Here is a 16,535-nt window from a genome sequence, read left to right as displayed (position 1 = left end):
TTATAGCCAAGATAAAAATTATTGGTTGCATTATTATTGGATATAAAATTGCTTAAAATTTACCAATTATACTGCTAAACACAATCATATTTTAAATCAAATCATAAGTGTATAAGCATTAAAATTGTGATTTTGTTGTCTGAAGAGATCTTTTTAGAACATAATAGAAAATTTCAAAACTGGTATATTGGATGTATGTGTGTATTATAACACACACATAAGCATATATATATATATATATATATATACACATATACATACATATATGATATTTATATATGTCAGCTTTTATATATATATATATATATATATATATATATATATATATACTGACATATGCACATATATAATATACATTTATATACACATCTTTGACTTGGAATATCAAGTCAAAGATGAACTGACAGATAATCTCACAAATGAAAAGCTGCCTTAAACATAGCTCTGTAAAGCACTGTAGATGTACTAGACTATATTCCAGATGGAGGAGAAGTTAACTTTTAAAAGTGAACTCCCAGAAACATCTAAGAAAAACCCAGCGATGACATATCTGATAGCTGGTAAGGACAGCCTTTTCAGGCACTGTGCTCGCCGGCTTCCTGTCAAGGAGAGAGGCTTATTTGGGCTCAGTATCATCGGATTCAGTGAAGGTCAATCGGCCCTGTCCCTGTGGTGGAGCCTTATGGGGGCAGCCTGAGGCAGTGCAGAGCTGCTTACCTCACAGTGGCCAGAGAAAGGGAGATAGGAAGGGACTGGGGACAACATCTGCCCTTCAAGGGCATGCCCCAGGTGATCTACTCCCAAAAGTATCCACTGCCTCCCAATAGCCCACTGAGTTAATCTGTAAATGTGTTAATCAGAGTCACCTCCGATGCCCCCCCCCCCCCCCCCCCCCGCAGCACTGCTGCATCAGGACCAGCCCCCAACACCTGAGTTTCTGGGAAATGTTGAAGATCCAAACCATAATGGACAGGTAAATGCAAAAATTCAGTTTAAAAGTCAAATATAAACAATTTTGCATAAATTCTGAAGATCGTATAAAAGAAAAAAAAAACAAAAAAAGAAAAAAAAAACAGGTAATGATTAATTCTTACATATTGATTAGGAAGATACTTCAAGAGGAAAAAAAGCCCAAGTATACAAGTAGATAATTCACAAAATAAGGACTGCATAAGCCCCCAAAACTTAAACATGGTTTTGTGGTTTTTTTGGAATTTTTTTTTTAAATATTTATTTTTTAGTTCTCGGCGGACACAACATCTTTGTTGGTATGTGGTGCTGAGGATCGAACCCGGGCCGCACGCATGCCAGGAGAGCTCGCTACCGCTTGAGCCACATCTCCAGCCCTTAAAAATGGTTTAATGGTTTGGCCTCCCTCAACCAGTAAAAAAAAAAAAAAAAAAAAAAAGAAATGTTAATTAAAACAAGTCACCATTTTTTTAATCTATTAAAACAACTAAGATCACTTTCCCCCCAGTGCTGGGAATGAAACCCAGGTCCTGGAGCCTGCTCCACAAGTGCTCCATCCCTGAGCTCACCCAGTCAACAAAGACTTCTTCAAATGACAAAGCTCATTGCTGATGAGGGATAGAAAGATATAATAAGTGTTGGCAAGGATGTGGGGGGGAAAGGTACACTCATACACTGCTGGTGGGACTTCAAATTGGTGCAGCCAATATGGAAAGCAGTGTGGAGATTTCTTGAAAAATTGGGAATGGAACCACCATTTGACCCAGTTATCCCTCTCCTTGATCTATACCCAAAGGACTTAAAAACAGCATACTACAGGGACACAGCCACATTAATGTTTATAGAAGCACAATTCACAATAGCTAAACTGTGGACCAACCTAGATGCCCTTCAATAGGTGAATGGATAAAAAAAAAATGTGGCATATATACACAATGAAATATTACTCAGCAGTAAAAGAGAATAAAATCATGGCTTTTGCAGGTGACGATAATGCTAAGTGAAGTTAGCCAATCCCAAAAAAACAAATACCGAATGTTTTCTCTGATATAAGGCGGTTGATTCACAGTGGGGTAGGGAGGGGGAGCATGGCAGGAATAGACAAACTCTAGATAGAGCAGAGGGGTGGGAAGGAAAGGGAGGGAACAGGGGGTTAGCAATGATGGTGGAATGTGATGGACAGTATTATCCAAAATACATGTATGAAGACACACACAAAAAAAAAAAAAAAGAAAGAAAAAGAAAAATATAGATCTGCTCACATACTTCTGGGAGAATGTAAACTAATACACGGATTTTGGAGAGCAACTTATTGGTATCAAGTACTTTTTTTTTTCTTTTGACCAGAGATTGAACCCAGGGCGCTTAACAACTGAGCCACATGCCCAGCCTCTTTTTGTTATGTTTTATTTTGAGGCAGGATCTCATTGAGTTGCTTAGGGCCTAAATTGCTGAGGCTGGCTTTGAACTTTGCATCTTCCTGCCTCAGCCCCTCAAGCCACTGGGATTACAGGTGTGGGCTACCGCGCCTGCTTGAAATGCCTTTTCTGACCCAGCAGTTCTACCTCTGGGGATATATTATCAGAAAATATTGGTGCCTCACTATGTTAGCAAGATAACGTCTAAGAGCAAAATTAGGAGGAATTTGGATCTTTAGGAAGGGAGGCCAATGCATTGAACTGTAGAAAATCCTCAGGACAGAATATTTGATGACAATTAAATATCATGTTGAATTCTGAGAAGGCAAATGTGTGAGACTGCACACAGGTCAGTGGGGGTTGGGGATGATACCAAAGAGCATGCAAGAAGGGGGTGATGGATAAATAAAATAGTCTATGTACCAGCTGGTGGTTCCAGAACTGTAGGAGGTTGTCCAAAATCACAGAGGTGTGCTTAAAGGGATGACGTTTATTTTGTGCAAATTAGACCTCAATGAACTTGACTTTCAAATATCTTGTGGAAAAATACTAAGCAGTCTGAGAAAATCTAAATGACCAATTAGATATAAGAGCAATTTGCAAGTTACATTTTTGTTTGTCTCTTTAAAGTCTTCGATTTTATTTTGTTTGGTTTTTGCAGCGAATACTGATTCCGTGACGGGGAGGAGGGAGGCTAAACTGGGAAGCACCGCCCACCTGCTACAGTTTTCGGGGCTTGGGAATTTTTTTCTCTTTGGTAGATCCTCAGCACGGACCAAGCCCCCACCCCCACCCCCGGCCCGTGGGATGCCCCTGCAGCGGGCGAGGTGGCGGGCCAGGCGCAGCCGAGCAGGTGGGCGGAGCGCGGGGTGCAGCGCTTAGCTCTGGGTGCCAGGCTGCGAGGGCGGGCCTTGTCCGGATTGGTTCCCGAGGAAGCAACCCTCCAAGAGAGCCTTGTCATTTCCTGAGCGGAGCTGGGACAGGGACGGCCTCGTCATGCTGAGTGAGTCTCCCAGGGCCAGGGGCAGGCCCCACCCCCCGACCTTGGCCCTGGAAGCCCGGGAAGCGCCTGGTGGCCTCGCTCGTCAATCACCTTGCTAACTCGCTCTCCCGCCCCTCTCTTTAGAACGGGCGGCTGCTGCTGCAATCGGAGGAGGTTTGTTTCCTGGCCCCGCGCTGCTGGGAGTCTGGAGACAGGGTCGGGTGGGGCTCCCAGCAGCCTACCGGCCATTCCAGGAGCTGCCTGGGCGAAGCGCGGGGCCAGGAAGGCGCACTTGCAGTACTCCAGGGGGAAAAGTTACCCAGGGTCTCCTTTAGTCCTTACCAATCATGGGCACATGGGGACATGGGGAAGGTGAGGACAATTGCGCTAAAATCTACAGTGGTGATGGCACACAGTGAAGGACAGCGACAAAGCAGCGTCACACAGCAGGTTAAGACAAGACCAGGCTACTCCTGATCCTCCTACGACCTCGTCGCCCCCTCTTGGCCCCACGCTACTCCAACCCCCTTATCTTGGGTCCCCCTCCAAGCCGTCCTCTCCCAAATGCCCAGAGCAGACCGTCCCCAGAAACTGTGAGGAATTCCTAAGGGGTCCCTCCCCCGGCCCCACCCGACCCTGCGCCTCTCCCGCACAGCGCTGGCCGTGGGCTCTGTGCCCGTGGTGCTCAACGTACTGGGCTTCACCGGGGCAGGAATCGCAGCCTCTTCTCTAGCTGCCAAGATGATGTCGGCTGCAGCCATCGCCAATGGGGGTGGAGTCTCGGCGGGCAGCCTGGTGGCGACACTGCAGTCAGTGGGTAAGGACTAAAGCCAGGTGAGGTTCCACACCAGAAGCCTTGCCCCAGGGGGGTCCTCTCCCAGGGTTCCTCTCTTGCCTCTTCTGGCTCCCTGCAGTTCTTCTGTCTCACTGTCCCCATCTCTGGTTCCTTCTGAGTGACGTTCCGGTGGAAGTGTAGAGGTTCTCCCTAGGGAGAAAACAGAAGTTTGGCCCAAGATACAAGAGGTTGTACCTAGGTTGCCTAGGCTCTGGGTTCAGCCCTCCCCAAATCTGACCCCTGGGTGGCCTTGGATGGTACCCTCCCTTCTCTGGGACTTGGTGGTCTGTGAAAATGGGGGATCTGCAGCTTTCTGGTCTGTGTGTGGATGGTGACCCCTCTCCTCTGTCTCTCAGTTCCCATGGATTCATCCTGTCTCTCTCAGCTACCTCCAGAGTCCTCCGTCAAAGCAGAGCCCTGGGTGACTCAGGAAGTAGAGGAGGGATCCAGGGGCTCTCTGGACTTCAGGCTTAGCCATTACCCTGTGCTCACCCTTTGTCTCTCCCCAGGGGCAGCTGGGCTCTCCACCTCATCTAACATCCTCCTGGGCTCTGTTGGGTCTGCTTTTGGAGCCTGGTTGGGAGGTTCAAAAAAGACTTCCACTTTCCCCCAAGATGGACCCAATGCTGAAGGGGACCAGCCAAGAGAAAATGTACCCCAAGTTGAACCTCCAAAACCCCCACTCAGATCAGAGGATGATGAGAAATAAAGATCCATTGCTAATGTGTAGCCCATCTCTGTTCCTCGTGGCTCTGTCTGGGGAGCTGTGAGCTGGGGGTGTCAAGTCCCCCTGGTTCTCCTAGCCAGCTTTGTCACAGAGGGCAAAGGGAGGGGGCAGGTTGCTCCAGCACAGTGTCAACAGATGGGAGGCTTTGGTTGGGCCCAGCCTTGCAAGGGATGAACTGAATGATCCATAGAGGGACTTCTGTGGGCCTAAGTTTACCCCTTGTTCAGTGTCAGGGGACAGACAGTCCTGTTGGCGGGCAGAGATGATGGGTAGTGGGCCAGTCAGCTTTGTGCTTCTGAGACAAAATAACTGATGAAAACAGAGGAGGAAAGAATGGTTTGGGCTCAGGGTTTCAGTGGTATTTAGTCCGTGGTTGGCTCCAAGGCAGAATCATCATGGTAGGGAGGCTGTGGTGGAGGAAAGCTGCTCCCCTGGCAGCCAGGAAATGGAGAGAGTGAGAGGGGAAGGGGATGGGATATAACATAGCCCCCAGTGCACACCCTCTGATGGCACACTCCCTTCAATGACACCCCGCCTCCTAGAGTTTCCACCACCTCCCATTAATATGCCATCAAATTAGGAATCCATCAGTGGATGAATCCACTGATGTGAGAGCCCTCCCGATCCAGTCACTCCTCCAGAACATTGAACTTTGCAGCACTGGGGACCAAGCCTTCAATACATATGCCTCTGGGGGAATATTTCAGATCCAGACCATAATAGCTGGGACACACGATGAACCACTGACCCCAGTGCCCTCAGCCCTTCCTCATGAAAGGCACTAGACACCCAGGAAGAGCAAGACAGTCTCTTTTTCTGGCCTGTCCTCAGCCCTGTCCAGAGGTCAACAAGCAAACTGCCAGGGAAATACAATGTGCTGAGTGTAAAAGTTGGGCACTGGGTACCTCAGGCGAGGGAGACTGAATCAAAAACAGCAACCTCAGTATCCCGAAAATTTAAAAGGAGACTGATATTCACGCATGACACTCTGGAACCCTGACCATGCCCTCACCCAGACCTTGCAGTCGTCGTCCACGCAACAGATACTGCAGTGGACAGGAGAGGTCCACACTGACCCAAGGAGTCTGATATCAGGAGGAACTGGCACTCACATAAATGAGTGTGACACAGGACACCTGTTCAGTGCGGTGATGGCCTGTTAGTCAGGTTTTTTGTCATTATGACCAAAATACCTTCAGCAACAACTTAGAGGAAACATTCGTTTCAGGCTTATGGTTTCAGAGATGCAGTGTATGGTCGGGTGACTCCATTGCTCTGGGCTCAAGATGAAGCAGAACATCATGGCGGAAGGGCATGAGGGAGGTGCTGCTCTGCTAATGGTGGTCGTACATCCTCCAGCCATGCCCTGTCTGCCTACAGTGAGCATCCAGGAATTCATCCCAATGATTAAATCCTCCAATGGCTTAATTCACTGATTAGGTCACAGCTCTTCTAATCTAATCATTATTGTCTATTACATGAGCTATTGAGGGACACCTTGTCTCCCAAACATAACAGATGGTTTTTAGTCACAGCAGGGAGTCCAGAGAAGACAGGGATCTCTTCCTGAGGGGGACAGCTAGAGGGACTTCCTGGAGAAAGGACAAATGGGTGGTCATCTAAAGGTACATGGAAGTCTGGCAGAGAGTAAGGTGTGCCAGGGAACCAGGTCCCAGCTGCTAGGAGGGAGTGTAGGAGAAAGTAAGTAATTAGATGTTTCCATGGCAACAATGGTGGGTGGCAAATACCTACAAGACTATCGGTGAAGGGGGACATCCAGGCAGCCCTGGGAAATGCAGGTCTTGGGGGGATGTGGGTCTAGACTGGATGACCTCCATTCTGACCTACTTCTGCGCCCATGTGCTTCCGGTCCTGCTGCTGCACTCTATATCCAGCCCTCTTGACTCCTTGCCCCAGTACCTCCCTGCAGGCCCCAAGGCAGGCTGCGAGTGTCGGAGTGTTGGCCCCTCAAGAATATCCCTGGACCAATGATGGATGGGAGCTAGAGGATAAACTCCCCTTGGATGGGACAACCAGGGGTGCACAGTGGGATGGAGCCCCAGCTGCCCACGGTACACACTCACTCACTAGTGGACGCTCTGTGGCTACCTTCCTGTCCCTGTCTCACTTCCATTTTCCCCCAATTGGTGCTTCCTGGGGTCACGTCCCAAATAAACAACTTGCACTCAAATCTGTCCCCAGGTCTCAGTCTAAGACAGATCCCTCCCACTGCTCAGGGCCTCCCACAATCGCATGGGACTGAGCACAATATCGAACTGTTCCTGAAATCCTCTTCGGACCAGCATTCAGAGGAGCAGCTGTCCTGGCATGTGTGCAAGAAAGCAGTTCTCAGAGGTTTGCCCTGTTGCAATATATGTGAGAAAAGGACTCTCTGTCCTTCAAGATACAGATTTATCTAGACATTCCCGTCCAGGACTGCTCTTCTTGTTCCCTTAACTTGGCTGGGTTCTTGGGACAGAAAGGAGCATGTCCAGGGGTGGTGTGTTACTGGCCTTCTTTTCTTCAAGGAGGATCCACCCACAAGTAGATCACTTCCAGCCTATGGCAAGATGCCAGCTCCAACAGCAGCGGCAATGGCTGCTGCTGGGACCCTGAGGGCTTCAGAGGGGTGGGGCTCACAACTGCTTCCCTTTCTGTGGAGCCTCCTGGGATGTAGATATCAGGCTCTGCCACAGGATTCTCTGTCAGTCCAGGGACAGCTCTGTGATCTGTCTGAGCCGTCACAGGGCCACCCCTTACTGGGTGTCAGCATGGGAGCCTTGGTTTTCCAGAGCCGGTGAGATTCCCTGGGAGAGTCCTCGCAGCCTGCCCCTGCTGTGGTTCCTATTGTTGTCCTGCCTCTTTTAATTAGGTCTTGAGCTCTCGCTCTGAGTGGCCATAAACTCTAGACCTTCCCGGATGGAACTCCAGGGGTTGGTCAGTGGTGTTCACTATGAACTTTTCATGGGATACTTCTATTTTGGTACTGGGGATTGAACCCAGGGATGCTTAACCACTGAGCCACACCCCCAGCCCTTTACTAATATTGTATTTAGAGACAGGGCCTTGCTAAGTTGCTGAGGCTGGCATTGAACTCATGATCCTCCTGCCTCTGGAAGCACTGGGATTACAGGCATGTGCCACCATGCCCAGCTCATGGGATACTTCTTTATCCAAGGGGACAGCTATTTAATGTCTAAGTATGCAAACCACGACCAGGTGTCCCCTTTACAGGAGACTTGTTCATGCTGGCACATGTCCTTGTGGCTCCTGTCTGACCATGTCACTTACTCCAAGATGGCCCCTCTGCCGCAGAGCCCTGGCAGGAGGAGAGTTAGACTTGGGGGTGAGGTCGGGTGTGAGATGGAGGAGGCGGCTCAACACAGCCCACGAGTGACAGAAGCAGCCGGTTGCTCACAGGTCCAGCTGGAGAGGGCAGCCTGCCTCACAGGGCCATGGGACCAGGAAGCCACCCGGCATCCATACGCTCAGCCAGTAGGTGGGAGGAAGAGGCAAAAGCAAGGGTCCCTTGGGCCAGTTCCTTTTTTGGGGACCAGGGCATTGCCAAGCAGGTTTCCCCTGGGAGTCCTAGCTGGGGGGGCTAGAACGAGCAGGCGAGAGTTCCCGGAGGTCACACTGACGGAGAGTTGGTCCCTGTGGCAATTCTGTGCAGTCCACACAAGGACGATGGCCAGTGGGGTAATCAGGCAGGTGTGTCCAGTCACCCTGTAGGGAGGTGGTCACCAGGAGGCGGTTATATAAGACAAAGACCTGGATGGACCATCTGGAGAGGAACATGCGGTGGGTGGAGGACTGGAAATCGTGTCAAGGGTGACCGAGTCCTGCTTCTGGCAGGACAAAGTCCAACTTGCTGCCCATATCCCAGGAGCATTGATGAAGAGTGAGGGTCTTCACACTTATTTGGAAGCTTTCACCTTTCAGTATGAAGCTCCTGCTCTCCATTGTGCCTGGTACTCTCTGGTCCAGAGACCAACCTCGCCAAAGATACCAGCCTCAGTGATCTGTGGGGAGGAACCCTTGGGGTCTGCCTGCTTCTTAAACAGCCTGGCCACCAGCCCTCTTGCTGTCAGCCTACCTTTGTGCTGAACTCCAGAGGCCTGGGCCACTCCAGTGGCTGAGCTGCGCGGGGTCCTGTGGGGCAAGTTCTCCTTACCAACAACCAAGATTCTGCTTTCATGGTGCTGCTAAGTAGGACCCCTTGTCCAGGTCATTTCTGGCTCCTAAAATTTTGTTACTGTCATCTCCTCTTTCCTTCTCTTTCTCCTTATAGGCCAGGGCTTCTTTAATCCCTGACAGGTATTTTAATGCTCTTTTGAGAGAGAGGAAAGGTCAAAGCAACCATTTTTTTGGTTGGGTGCCGCAGTCTTGGCTGGGCACAGAATCACGAGCCACCACACAGCTTTGTAGATTCAAACAGCAATTCTTTATTCCCAAACTCACACTGGCCTCCACACACGCTCCCAGGCAATCCCAGTTCTGCTGCCACACACATCACCTACTCCACGAGGCTTTTTTCCAATCTACCTTCTGAATCTCACGAGAGCTCAGGCAGCAGGAACGCCCTAATCCCGGCAGCAATAATCTTTAACCTCCAACTTCCCTAAAACCCATATAGTCTTAAACTGGGAACGCCCTAAACCCAAGGACCGGGATACTTCCTCAAACCTGATCAGCTCTAAACCCGGATCCACCTTGGTCTTTGAGCAAGGTCACCTTACATGCAATGTCAACAGCGAAATCATTAACATGGGGTACGCTAGCAAGGAATGGCCCTCAGCAGTTGGGTTCATTCTCTTATTGCTCGGAGTTAGAAGGTTCCTTGGTGTTCTTCAGGATGTGTTTGTTTGCACTGAGAGACACCCTGCTGGATTGCACAAGAGAAGTTGCTTTCTCTGCTACCAAGTTCTCTAAAGTCTGGGGGCGGGGTAGTGATCTGGCTCCGGGAGACCAGACCCCCGTGGCCCTGCTGTGGGCCTCCCTTGACGTGCTGCCGTCCTCTCCTGGGTGTAGAAGGCTCACTGCCCCCGCAACAGAGCCCAAGGGAGAGGACACAGGGCAAAGCTAGCCCTCCACTCCCTGAAGCTGCACACCCAGAGAGTTGATTCTGTCCCCCTCTGGCTGGACAGAACTCAGCCCCCTGAGCATGTCTGTTCTAGTCAGATTTTTCCACCCCTGTGCCCAAAAGACCTGACAAGAACAATTTTAGAGGAGGAGAAGTTTATCTGGGGCTCATAGTTTCAGAAGTCTCAGCCCATAGATGGCCAGCCCAGTTCCTTGGGGCGAAAGAGTGTGGAAAAGGAAAACAGCCCAGGCTACTAGGGAAATGGCCACCAGACACCAAGGAGGTGGCAAGTACAAGGACAGTAGGATCTGGCTTTGAGGGAAGTGGCTCCTCGCAGAACCCGAGCCAAACACCCACCCAGGCTGGGATGTGGGAGGTCGTTTGGTTCAACTCCCCATTTAGAGAAGGACAAACTGAGGTACAGGAGGAGTGACCTGCCCAGAGTGACACACACTGTCAGTAGCAGGGCAGGGGACAGCTCCTGTCTTCACACTTACTTCATTCCTGCTCAGCACACACCCACACTCGGTGGGAGAGAGCCCCTGCCTGGCCCTTCCCACCCATCTTGGAAGCAGGAGGCGAGGCTCGGGTGGGTTGCAACAACAAGCTTTATTCTCAAGAAATGTATGTCCTTGGTGCTGACCCTCCAGGACTGGCCCCACCCGGGTCAGGCTGAGGGGCAGTACCACCTCTTCCTGGGGTCTTCTTCTCTATGGGAGTAGCAGGAACTATTACAAAGCCACTATGCCGGCCATAAGGGCAGACCCAGCAGAGCCCAGGGCCATTTTGGACGACAAGGACAGTCCAGCCGCTCCTGGGAAAAAGCAGAGGGTGAGCAGAGGGGGGAGGGCCAAGGCAGCTTTGAAGGACAAAAGTGCAGGACCAGGGATGCTCCTCATGAGGGCCCGAGGCGGGGCACCTCACAGCAGACCCTCTGTTTCCTGAACCCCAGCATCTTGGTCTAGGGGAGAGGCGCTGCGGGCAGAGGCCCAGGAGGGACTCCAGTGGTGGATCCACGGGAACTGCCTTGCTCCGCGTAGAGGAAGGCTGAGCCCCAAGTGGGAGGAGATGCCCCAAGTGACCTGGCCCTAAGCCAGCAGCTCCAGCCAGGGCTCCCCCCACCCCCCCCACCCTCAGAGAAACCCGAGAGAGAAGAGGAGGGTGAGGCAGGACTGCAGCCGAGGGCCACGGGTGAGATCTGGGCTGGGTCCTCGGTGGCTCCTGTGTTCCTCCGTCCCCTCCCCAGCAAGCCCTGCCAAACACCTACCCACTGACTGCAGAGTAGCCACCAGGCTGCCCGCGGGGACTCCGCCCCCGTTGGCAATGGCAGCTATGGACATCATCTTGGCCGCCAGTGAGGAGGCAGTGATTCCTGTCCCGGTGAAGCCAATGGCACCCAGAACCACGGGCACGGCACCCACGGTCAGGACTGTAGGGGAGAGGAGCTGCATGGGGGTGGATCCAGGGGAAGGACTCCCTGCTCCCTGGGCCCATCCTGAGGCCTCACGGGGTCTGTAACTGGGCTCTGAGCTTGGGAGAGACCACAGGCAAGGACAGCAGTGATGAGCCCAGGGCAGCAAGGCAGGGAACGTGGGGGAAGGACTGGGGGCCACCAGGAGAGGGGGCTGCACTCCCAGAGGGGTCTGCTATGGGTTGCCCAGGCCTCAGGCCCTCCTGAGGAGCCCTAACGTCTCTGACTGCACCCTGGGTTTGGGGGAAGCGGGGCTGGAACCCCCTTCCTGCAGGCTTACCTCCACCAGTCACGACTGCAGCAGCCTTGACTAGAAGGGAAAGAACATGCCGTGAGGCTCACACGTCGTGCCTCCCTCTTCCTGCCAAAGACCCACTGTAGGGAGCTGCTGCCCAGGAAGGAATGGCCCTTGCCTGCCCCTCCCTGCTTTTCTCAGAGAAGCAGGACTTTGCAGAAGGTGTGATTGCTGGGGAGTCTTAGTTCAGAGACCAAGGACCTGTCCTGAATGTGTTTACCCACCCTGGTCAAGAGTGATCTGGGAACAGGGGTTTAGGGTCCTGGTTCTCCCTGGTTTGGGCAACAGGCATGTGAAGGTCAAGCCCTGAGAAACCAGGGTCATCCTCTGGACCCAGGAACCAGGTTGAAAGGCATTTGCTGCTCAACTTATTGGCAGGCAGGGAAGGTGACGCCCGGCCGGCAGGCAGCTTGGCACACTGGGCTCCTTACATGGAAGGCTGTCCATCTCATGGCCTGCCTGCTGGTCTCAACCAGAGGTCACGGGTGTGGGTGGCTGGCCCTTCCCCTGGCGTGTGCAGAACCTGGCCTGCCTGAGGGTTCCTCCCAAACCCCACCCCACCCCACCCTCTGCTGTTGGAATATCTCCAAACTTTTGTTCTACTTCCTGTCCCAAGCTCTGAAAACATCCTCCCACCCCTCCTCCCTGCCCAGGGCAGAGGGACAATGGTAAATGTCCCTTGGTAAATAAGGCACAGTATTAACTTCTCTGGGGCTGTTAGTAGAATTAAATGAATTGACAAATATCAAGTGCTAAGCCAAAAAAAACACTTAATTATTAATTTAACTGATCTTGTTATTTAAGTCTTACGAATCCCTTCACCAAGAGCTGACAATCTGTGCATTTCTGAGGCAGAAAGGAACGCTGGTGTGCTCCAGGCCCTGACCTTCTCATCACCCTCTCTGCGCTGCACTGGGAGCCCAACGAGTAGCATCTGTTACTCAGCCAGTTACCTCCAATTGGGACAGCAGCCACAGAGCCCACATTCAGTGCCCCCAGCAGAGGTCCAACGGCAGAGGCCACAGGGGCCAGGACAGCCTTGGATATCATCGTGGCCCCTGGGGAAGAGAAGAGGGTCAGAGGTCAGGGAAGGTATCAGAAGCTCTATCCCCCATCCATGCTGTTTGTGCTGGTGGAGTTGGAAGAAGCCCCGAATGTCCATCCAGTGTTGGGGCCCAGTCTCCTGAAGTCATGGAGAGTGCAAGCCTGAAGAATCCTAACGCGGAGTTCCTGTGTATTAGCCAAAGCCAAGGACAGCATAACACTCATGCTAGACTAATAATGACCCTGATGAAGGAGAAAAATAAGGCCTTTAGGAGTATGTTTCCTGGCATTTTATGAGAACATCCTGTTTTGTCACTGGGAAATATGTTTCCTTAGTACTAGCAAGCCAGTTGGTTGTTTTCAATACGTTCTGCCATAGTTAGATAAGATCTAAGCTCACACTGCCCCATGAGCCCTGCAAGAACAAAGCAGTTGCAGCTTGCAGGCTCCCCAGCCCCCACCCCCATCAATACATTGTCAGTTTCAGGACTCAGTCTTTGTGCATAATTGTGGGACCAAATGCCCATGGTTGTCCCTTGGTAAATAAGGCACAATATTAACTTCTCTGGGGTGGTTAGAAGAATTAAATGAATTGGCAAATGTCAAGTGCTAGACTTAGCAACTAAGTGTAAAAACACTAATAAAATTTAACCAATCTTGTTATTTTAATCTTATGAATCTCTTCACCATGAGCTGAGGATTCCGCTCCAGGCCCTGACCTTCGCCACGCAGAACTGGGAGCCCAACAAGTGGTATCTGTTACTCAGAGCCAGTTACCTCCAATTGGAGCAGCAGCCGAGGCGACAGCAGAGAACCCCGACAGGAGGGAGCCAACAGTAGATGCCACAGGGCCCAGGGCAGCCTGGGATACCAGCGTGGCCCCTGGAGAAGAGCAGAGGGTCAGAGGTCAGGGAAGGTATCAGAGGCTCCACCCCCACCCATCCATGCTGTTTGTGCTGGTGGAGTTGGAAGAAGCCCTGGGTGTCCACCCAGGGAGACAGAAAGGTCACAGGCAGTGGAGGCACCCCAGAGAAACCCTTGGCAGCAGACAGAAGCTCCCCTAAGGACACTGATGGATCTCAAGGAAGAGTTCTCATAAGAAAAAAATAATCCAGTAGCATGACATACATAACACACTGTCCTGTGTGTAACTCACACGCGTTAATGAAAACCACCACTAGTCTGCAACAGCCCACGTGGACTCTTGGCTGGCTACTTGGCACGAACGAGGTTGGGGAGGGACAGTGAAGCAGGGAGCTTACAGGGAGGACATCACACACACATCAAAGAGAGTGCATAGGTGACAGGACAGGGGACCACCTTATCTAAACAGACATCTGGAAAAATGGAAATTGGCATGTAAAACCTCCCAGCCACAGTCAATTATAACTCCTTAAGGGAACTACTGTGTCAGCACCCAACAGCACCCACCCCTGGGACTAGGTCATTACAACCTTCACAAAGAAAATTTGCTGCACGTTCATGAGGGGTAATAAAGCACTGATGGGGGCCTTGAGAGAACAGGGCAAGAACTAAGAGATAAATCCTAAGACCCTAGACTCTGGAAGAACCACCCATCTCTCCAGAGTTGGCCTACATAGCACTGCACATTTCTAATACACTGCTGTCTGTTCTTTGTGCATCCGGTTTCAAATTCTTCCTGTGGAATCACAAGACAATGGCCACTCTGGCTCCATGGGCAGGTCTCTTCTGCAACATGAAAACTCACACACACACACACACACACACACCACACACACGCTGAGATGGGTAGGGAGGCACACATTAAACATGTGAGAAAGGTTGACTTTGGGGGAGGTAAATGGAGTTGAAAAGGAACATAAATGATGGGAATAAATAAATAAACCAAAGAGGAGTCCTAGATTCAATCTCTCTCTCTCTCTCTCTCTCTCTCTCACACACACACACACACACACACACACACACACACACACACGAAGAAAGAGGGCCTGAAGTGAAGAAGTTTGTTATGATCAATGCTCAAAATCAGATCTAGTAGGACAAACTACTAGGGAAGGCTTGCCAGAGGGGGCTCCTTGACAAAGGAAACTTAGGGAGGGGGACCTAGCTAGAGATTCCCACGACCCCTAGCCATAGACATGGACATGAGGAGGCTCACATCTGGAGAGAGAAGGAGACGCAGGAAGTGCCTAGGTCTAGCCCTTGGGGAACTGGACCCCTAGGCCTACAGCCAGGGTCTTGCCTCCCTCAGGCCCTTCTCTGAGAGGTTGCCGGGGGGGACATATAGATGTGCTGGGAGGACAAGGACACTCAAGGGCAGGACTCTGCATCCTCCTTAGCGGTCCTCTTGTCCCCTAGCACCTGCCCCTTCCAAGAATACTTACCTTGTGACGAAAGGCCAGTCAGAAGGGTGCCACAGGCTGCCCCGCCAGCTTCAGCCATGGTCACTGCTGATGTTAACTGGGTGGCCAGGGAGGAGGCCAGCATGCTTGCAGACGTAAGGGCCATGCTGCCGAGCAGAAAGCTTCAATTGGACCAAACCTATCAAAGGGTAGAACTTTGATGGAGAAATGGAACCCCCAGAACTGGCTTCCTGCCTACTGTCCTGAAAAATCTGAGGGGCTCCGGGATGGGTAGAGAGGTCTGCTGTGAGCTGGTAGGGACAGTGGACCTGGAAGGGGGCTTGGGTGAGGGAAGGAGGAATGTGGGCATCAAGGTTACCAAAAGACCCATGGTAGGGGCTAGGGGAGAGCCGCAGGGTATTGTCTTTCCTCCAGCAGCTTTTTCTTCCTCGAGAAAAGCCCAGCACCCACTTAGCCACTTCTGGGATTCCTTTAAATCTCCATGGAGCAATTTTAAAAGCACCAAAATTGGGAAATCAGAACTAGTCACACTGTTAAGGTATGAACAGCAGCCGAGGTACTGTGGGTGCCTGCTGCTCTGTGATCTCACTAACATGAGAAACTTGGGCTTCTGTCCCCATCTTAGGGATGGGAAAACAGGGTGAAGCCCAGAGAGGGTATGCTATATGCTCCAGGCCTTGGCAAGGCAAGAGCCAGCCGGGGACAGGTATTCTAGTTCACAGGCACATCGTGACTGATGCTTTCCCTCCAGACACTTACCTCTCCTCTGAGCCCACTTCACCTCCACCCACCCTGGAGGCTTGAGAGAAGTCAGGGGCAGGTGGGGGCTCAAGTCCCTTCTCTCCCAATACCTAACTTTTTAAAAAATCGGATGCCTTATTTTTTTCTCATTTTAAGTTGATACTGTGACGTACATAATGGTGGGATTTGTGGGATATATTCATACATGCACAGAGCATAATTGGGTAATTTCATTCCCTCGTTTTCCCTTCTCTCTTCCCTCACTCTGATCCCCTTCCTCTATTCCAATCGCAGCTACCTGGATGAAAAAAAGGATCTGTGGGAGAGTGGGGGCACACTGGGCACTGCCCACCTGAGGTTGGGGGCCACAGCAAGAGGCAGTCCCTGCCCACTCTCCCTGCCTTACCTGGTGAAGGGAAGTCCTCAGAGTGTGGAATGGACCCTGGTATTTATCTAGAGCATGTGTTCTTTGTCCAGCCCCAACACTGATGAAGCCCCCGCCAATTGGCTGCAGGGCACGCCCAGTGCTTGGGCGGCCAAGGAGTTAGGTTTCATTTTCCTAGGAAACAGAAACTGTAAGGAAGCCAAAGTGAAATCTAGCAACCATGAAATGCCGGCTTCCTTA

At 51.4% G+C, this 16,535-nt stretch overlaps 2 protein-coding genes across 2 annotated transcripts; one reads left to right on the top strand and one right to left on the bottom strand.

The window, feature by feature from the left end:
- The first annotated feature begins 3,268 nt into the window (after window positions 1-3,268).
- LOC308647884 (interferon alpha-inducible protein 27-like protein 2) lies at window positions 3,269-4,927 on the top strand. The gene is made up of 4 exons (XM_081292404.1): window positions 3,269-3,390; window positions 3,514-3,543; window positions 4,025-4,186; window positions 4,714-4,927. Exons 1-4 carry the CDS (start codon window positions 3,384-3,386, stop codon window positions 4,911-4,913), a joined length of 399 nt encoding a protein of 132 aa, XP_081148530.1. The 5' UTR covers window positions 3,269-3,383; the 3' UTR covers window positions 4,914-4,927.
- A 5,677-nt stretch (window positions 4,928-10,604) lies between these two features.
- LOC308648659 (uncharacterized protein) lies at window positions 10,605-16,444 on the bottom strand. The gene is made up of 7 exons (XM_081293585.1): window positions 16,317-16,444; window positions 15,191-15,347; window positions 13,602-13,706; window positions 12,734-12,838; window positions 11,766-11,795; window positions 11,282-11,443; window positions 10,605-10,828 (listed from the first exon to the last, which is right to left on the bottom strand). Exons 2-7 carry the CDS (start codon window positions 15,312-15,314, stop codon window positions 10,746-10,748), a joined length of 609 nt encoding a protein of 202 aa, XP_081149711.1. The 5' UTR covers window positions 15,315-15,347; window positions 16,317-16,444; the 3' UTR covers window positions 10,605-10,745.
- Between the last annotated feature and the right edge of the window lie 91 nt (window positions 16,445-16,535).

The sequence above is a fragment of the Spermophilus citellus genome (genome assembly GCF_964194105.1).
Source record: "Spermophilus citellus genome assembly, chromosome: 4".
Lineage (NCBI taxonomy): Eukaryota > Metazoa > Chordata > Mammalia > Rodentia > Sciuridae > Spermophilus > Spermophilus citellus.
This window is presented reverse-complemented; position numbering and strand designations above follow the sequence as displayed.

Coding starts and splice junctions, on each gene's coding strand:
- LOC308647884 (XM_081292404.1), top strand. Junction 3,544..4,024: donor TGCTGCTGCAATCGGAGGAG/GTTTGTTTCCTG, acceptor TCTCCCGCACAG/CGCTGGCCGTGGGCTCTGTG. Junction 4,187..4,713: donor GGCGACACTGCAGTCAGTGG/GTAAGGACTAAA, acceptor GTCTCTCCCCAG/GGGCAGCTGGGCTCTCCACC.
- LOC308648659 (XM_081293585.1), bottom strand. CDS start 15,314: ATGGCCCTTACGTCTGCAAGCATGCTGGCCTCCTCCCTGGCCACCCAG. Junction 11,796..12,733: donor GGCTGCTGTCCCAATTGGAG/GTAACTGGCTGA, acceptor TTTCCCTTCTAG/TCAAGGCTGCTGCAGTCGTG. Junction 11,444..11,765: donor TGCAGTCGTGACTGGTGGAG/GTAAGCCTGCAG, acceptor TCTCCCCTACAG/TCCTGACCGTGGGTGCCGTG.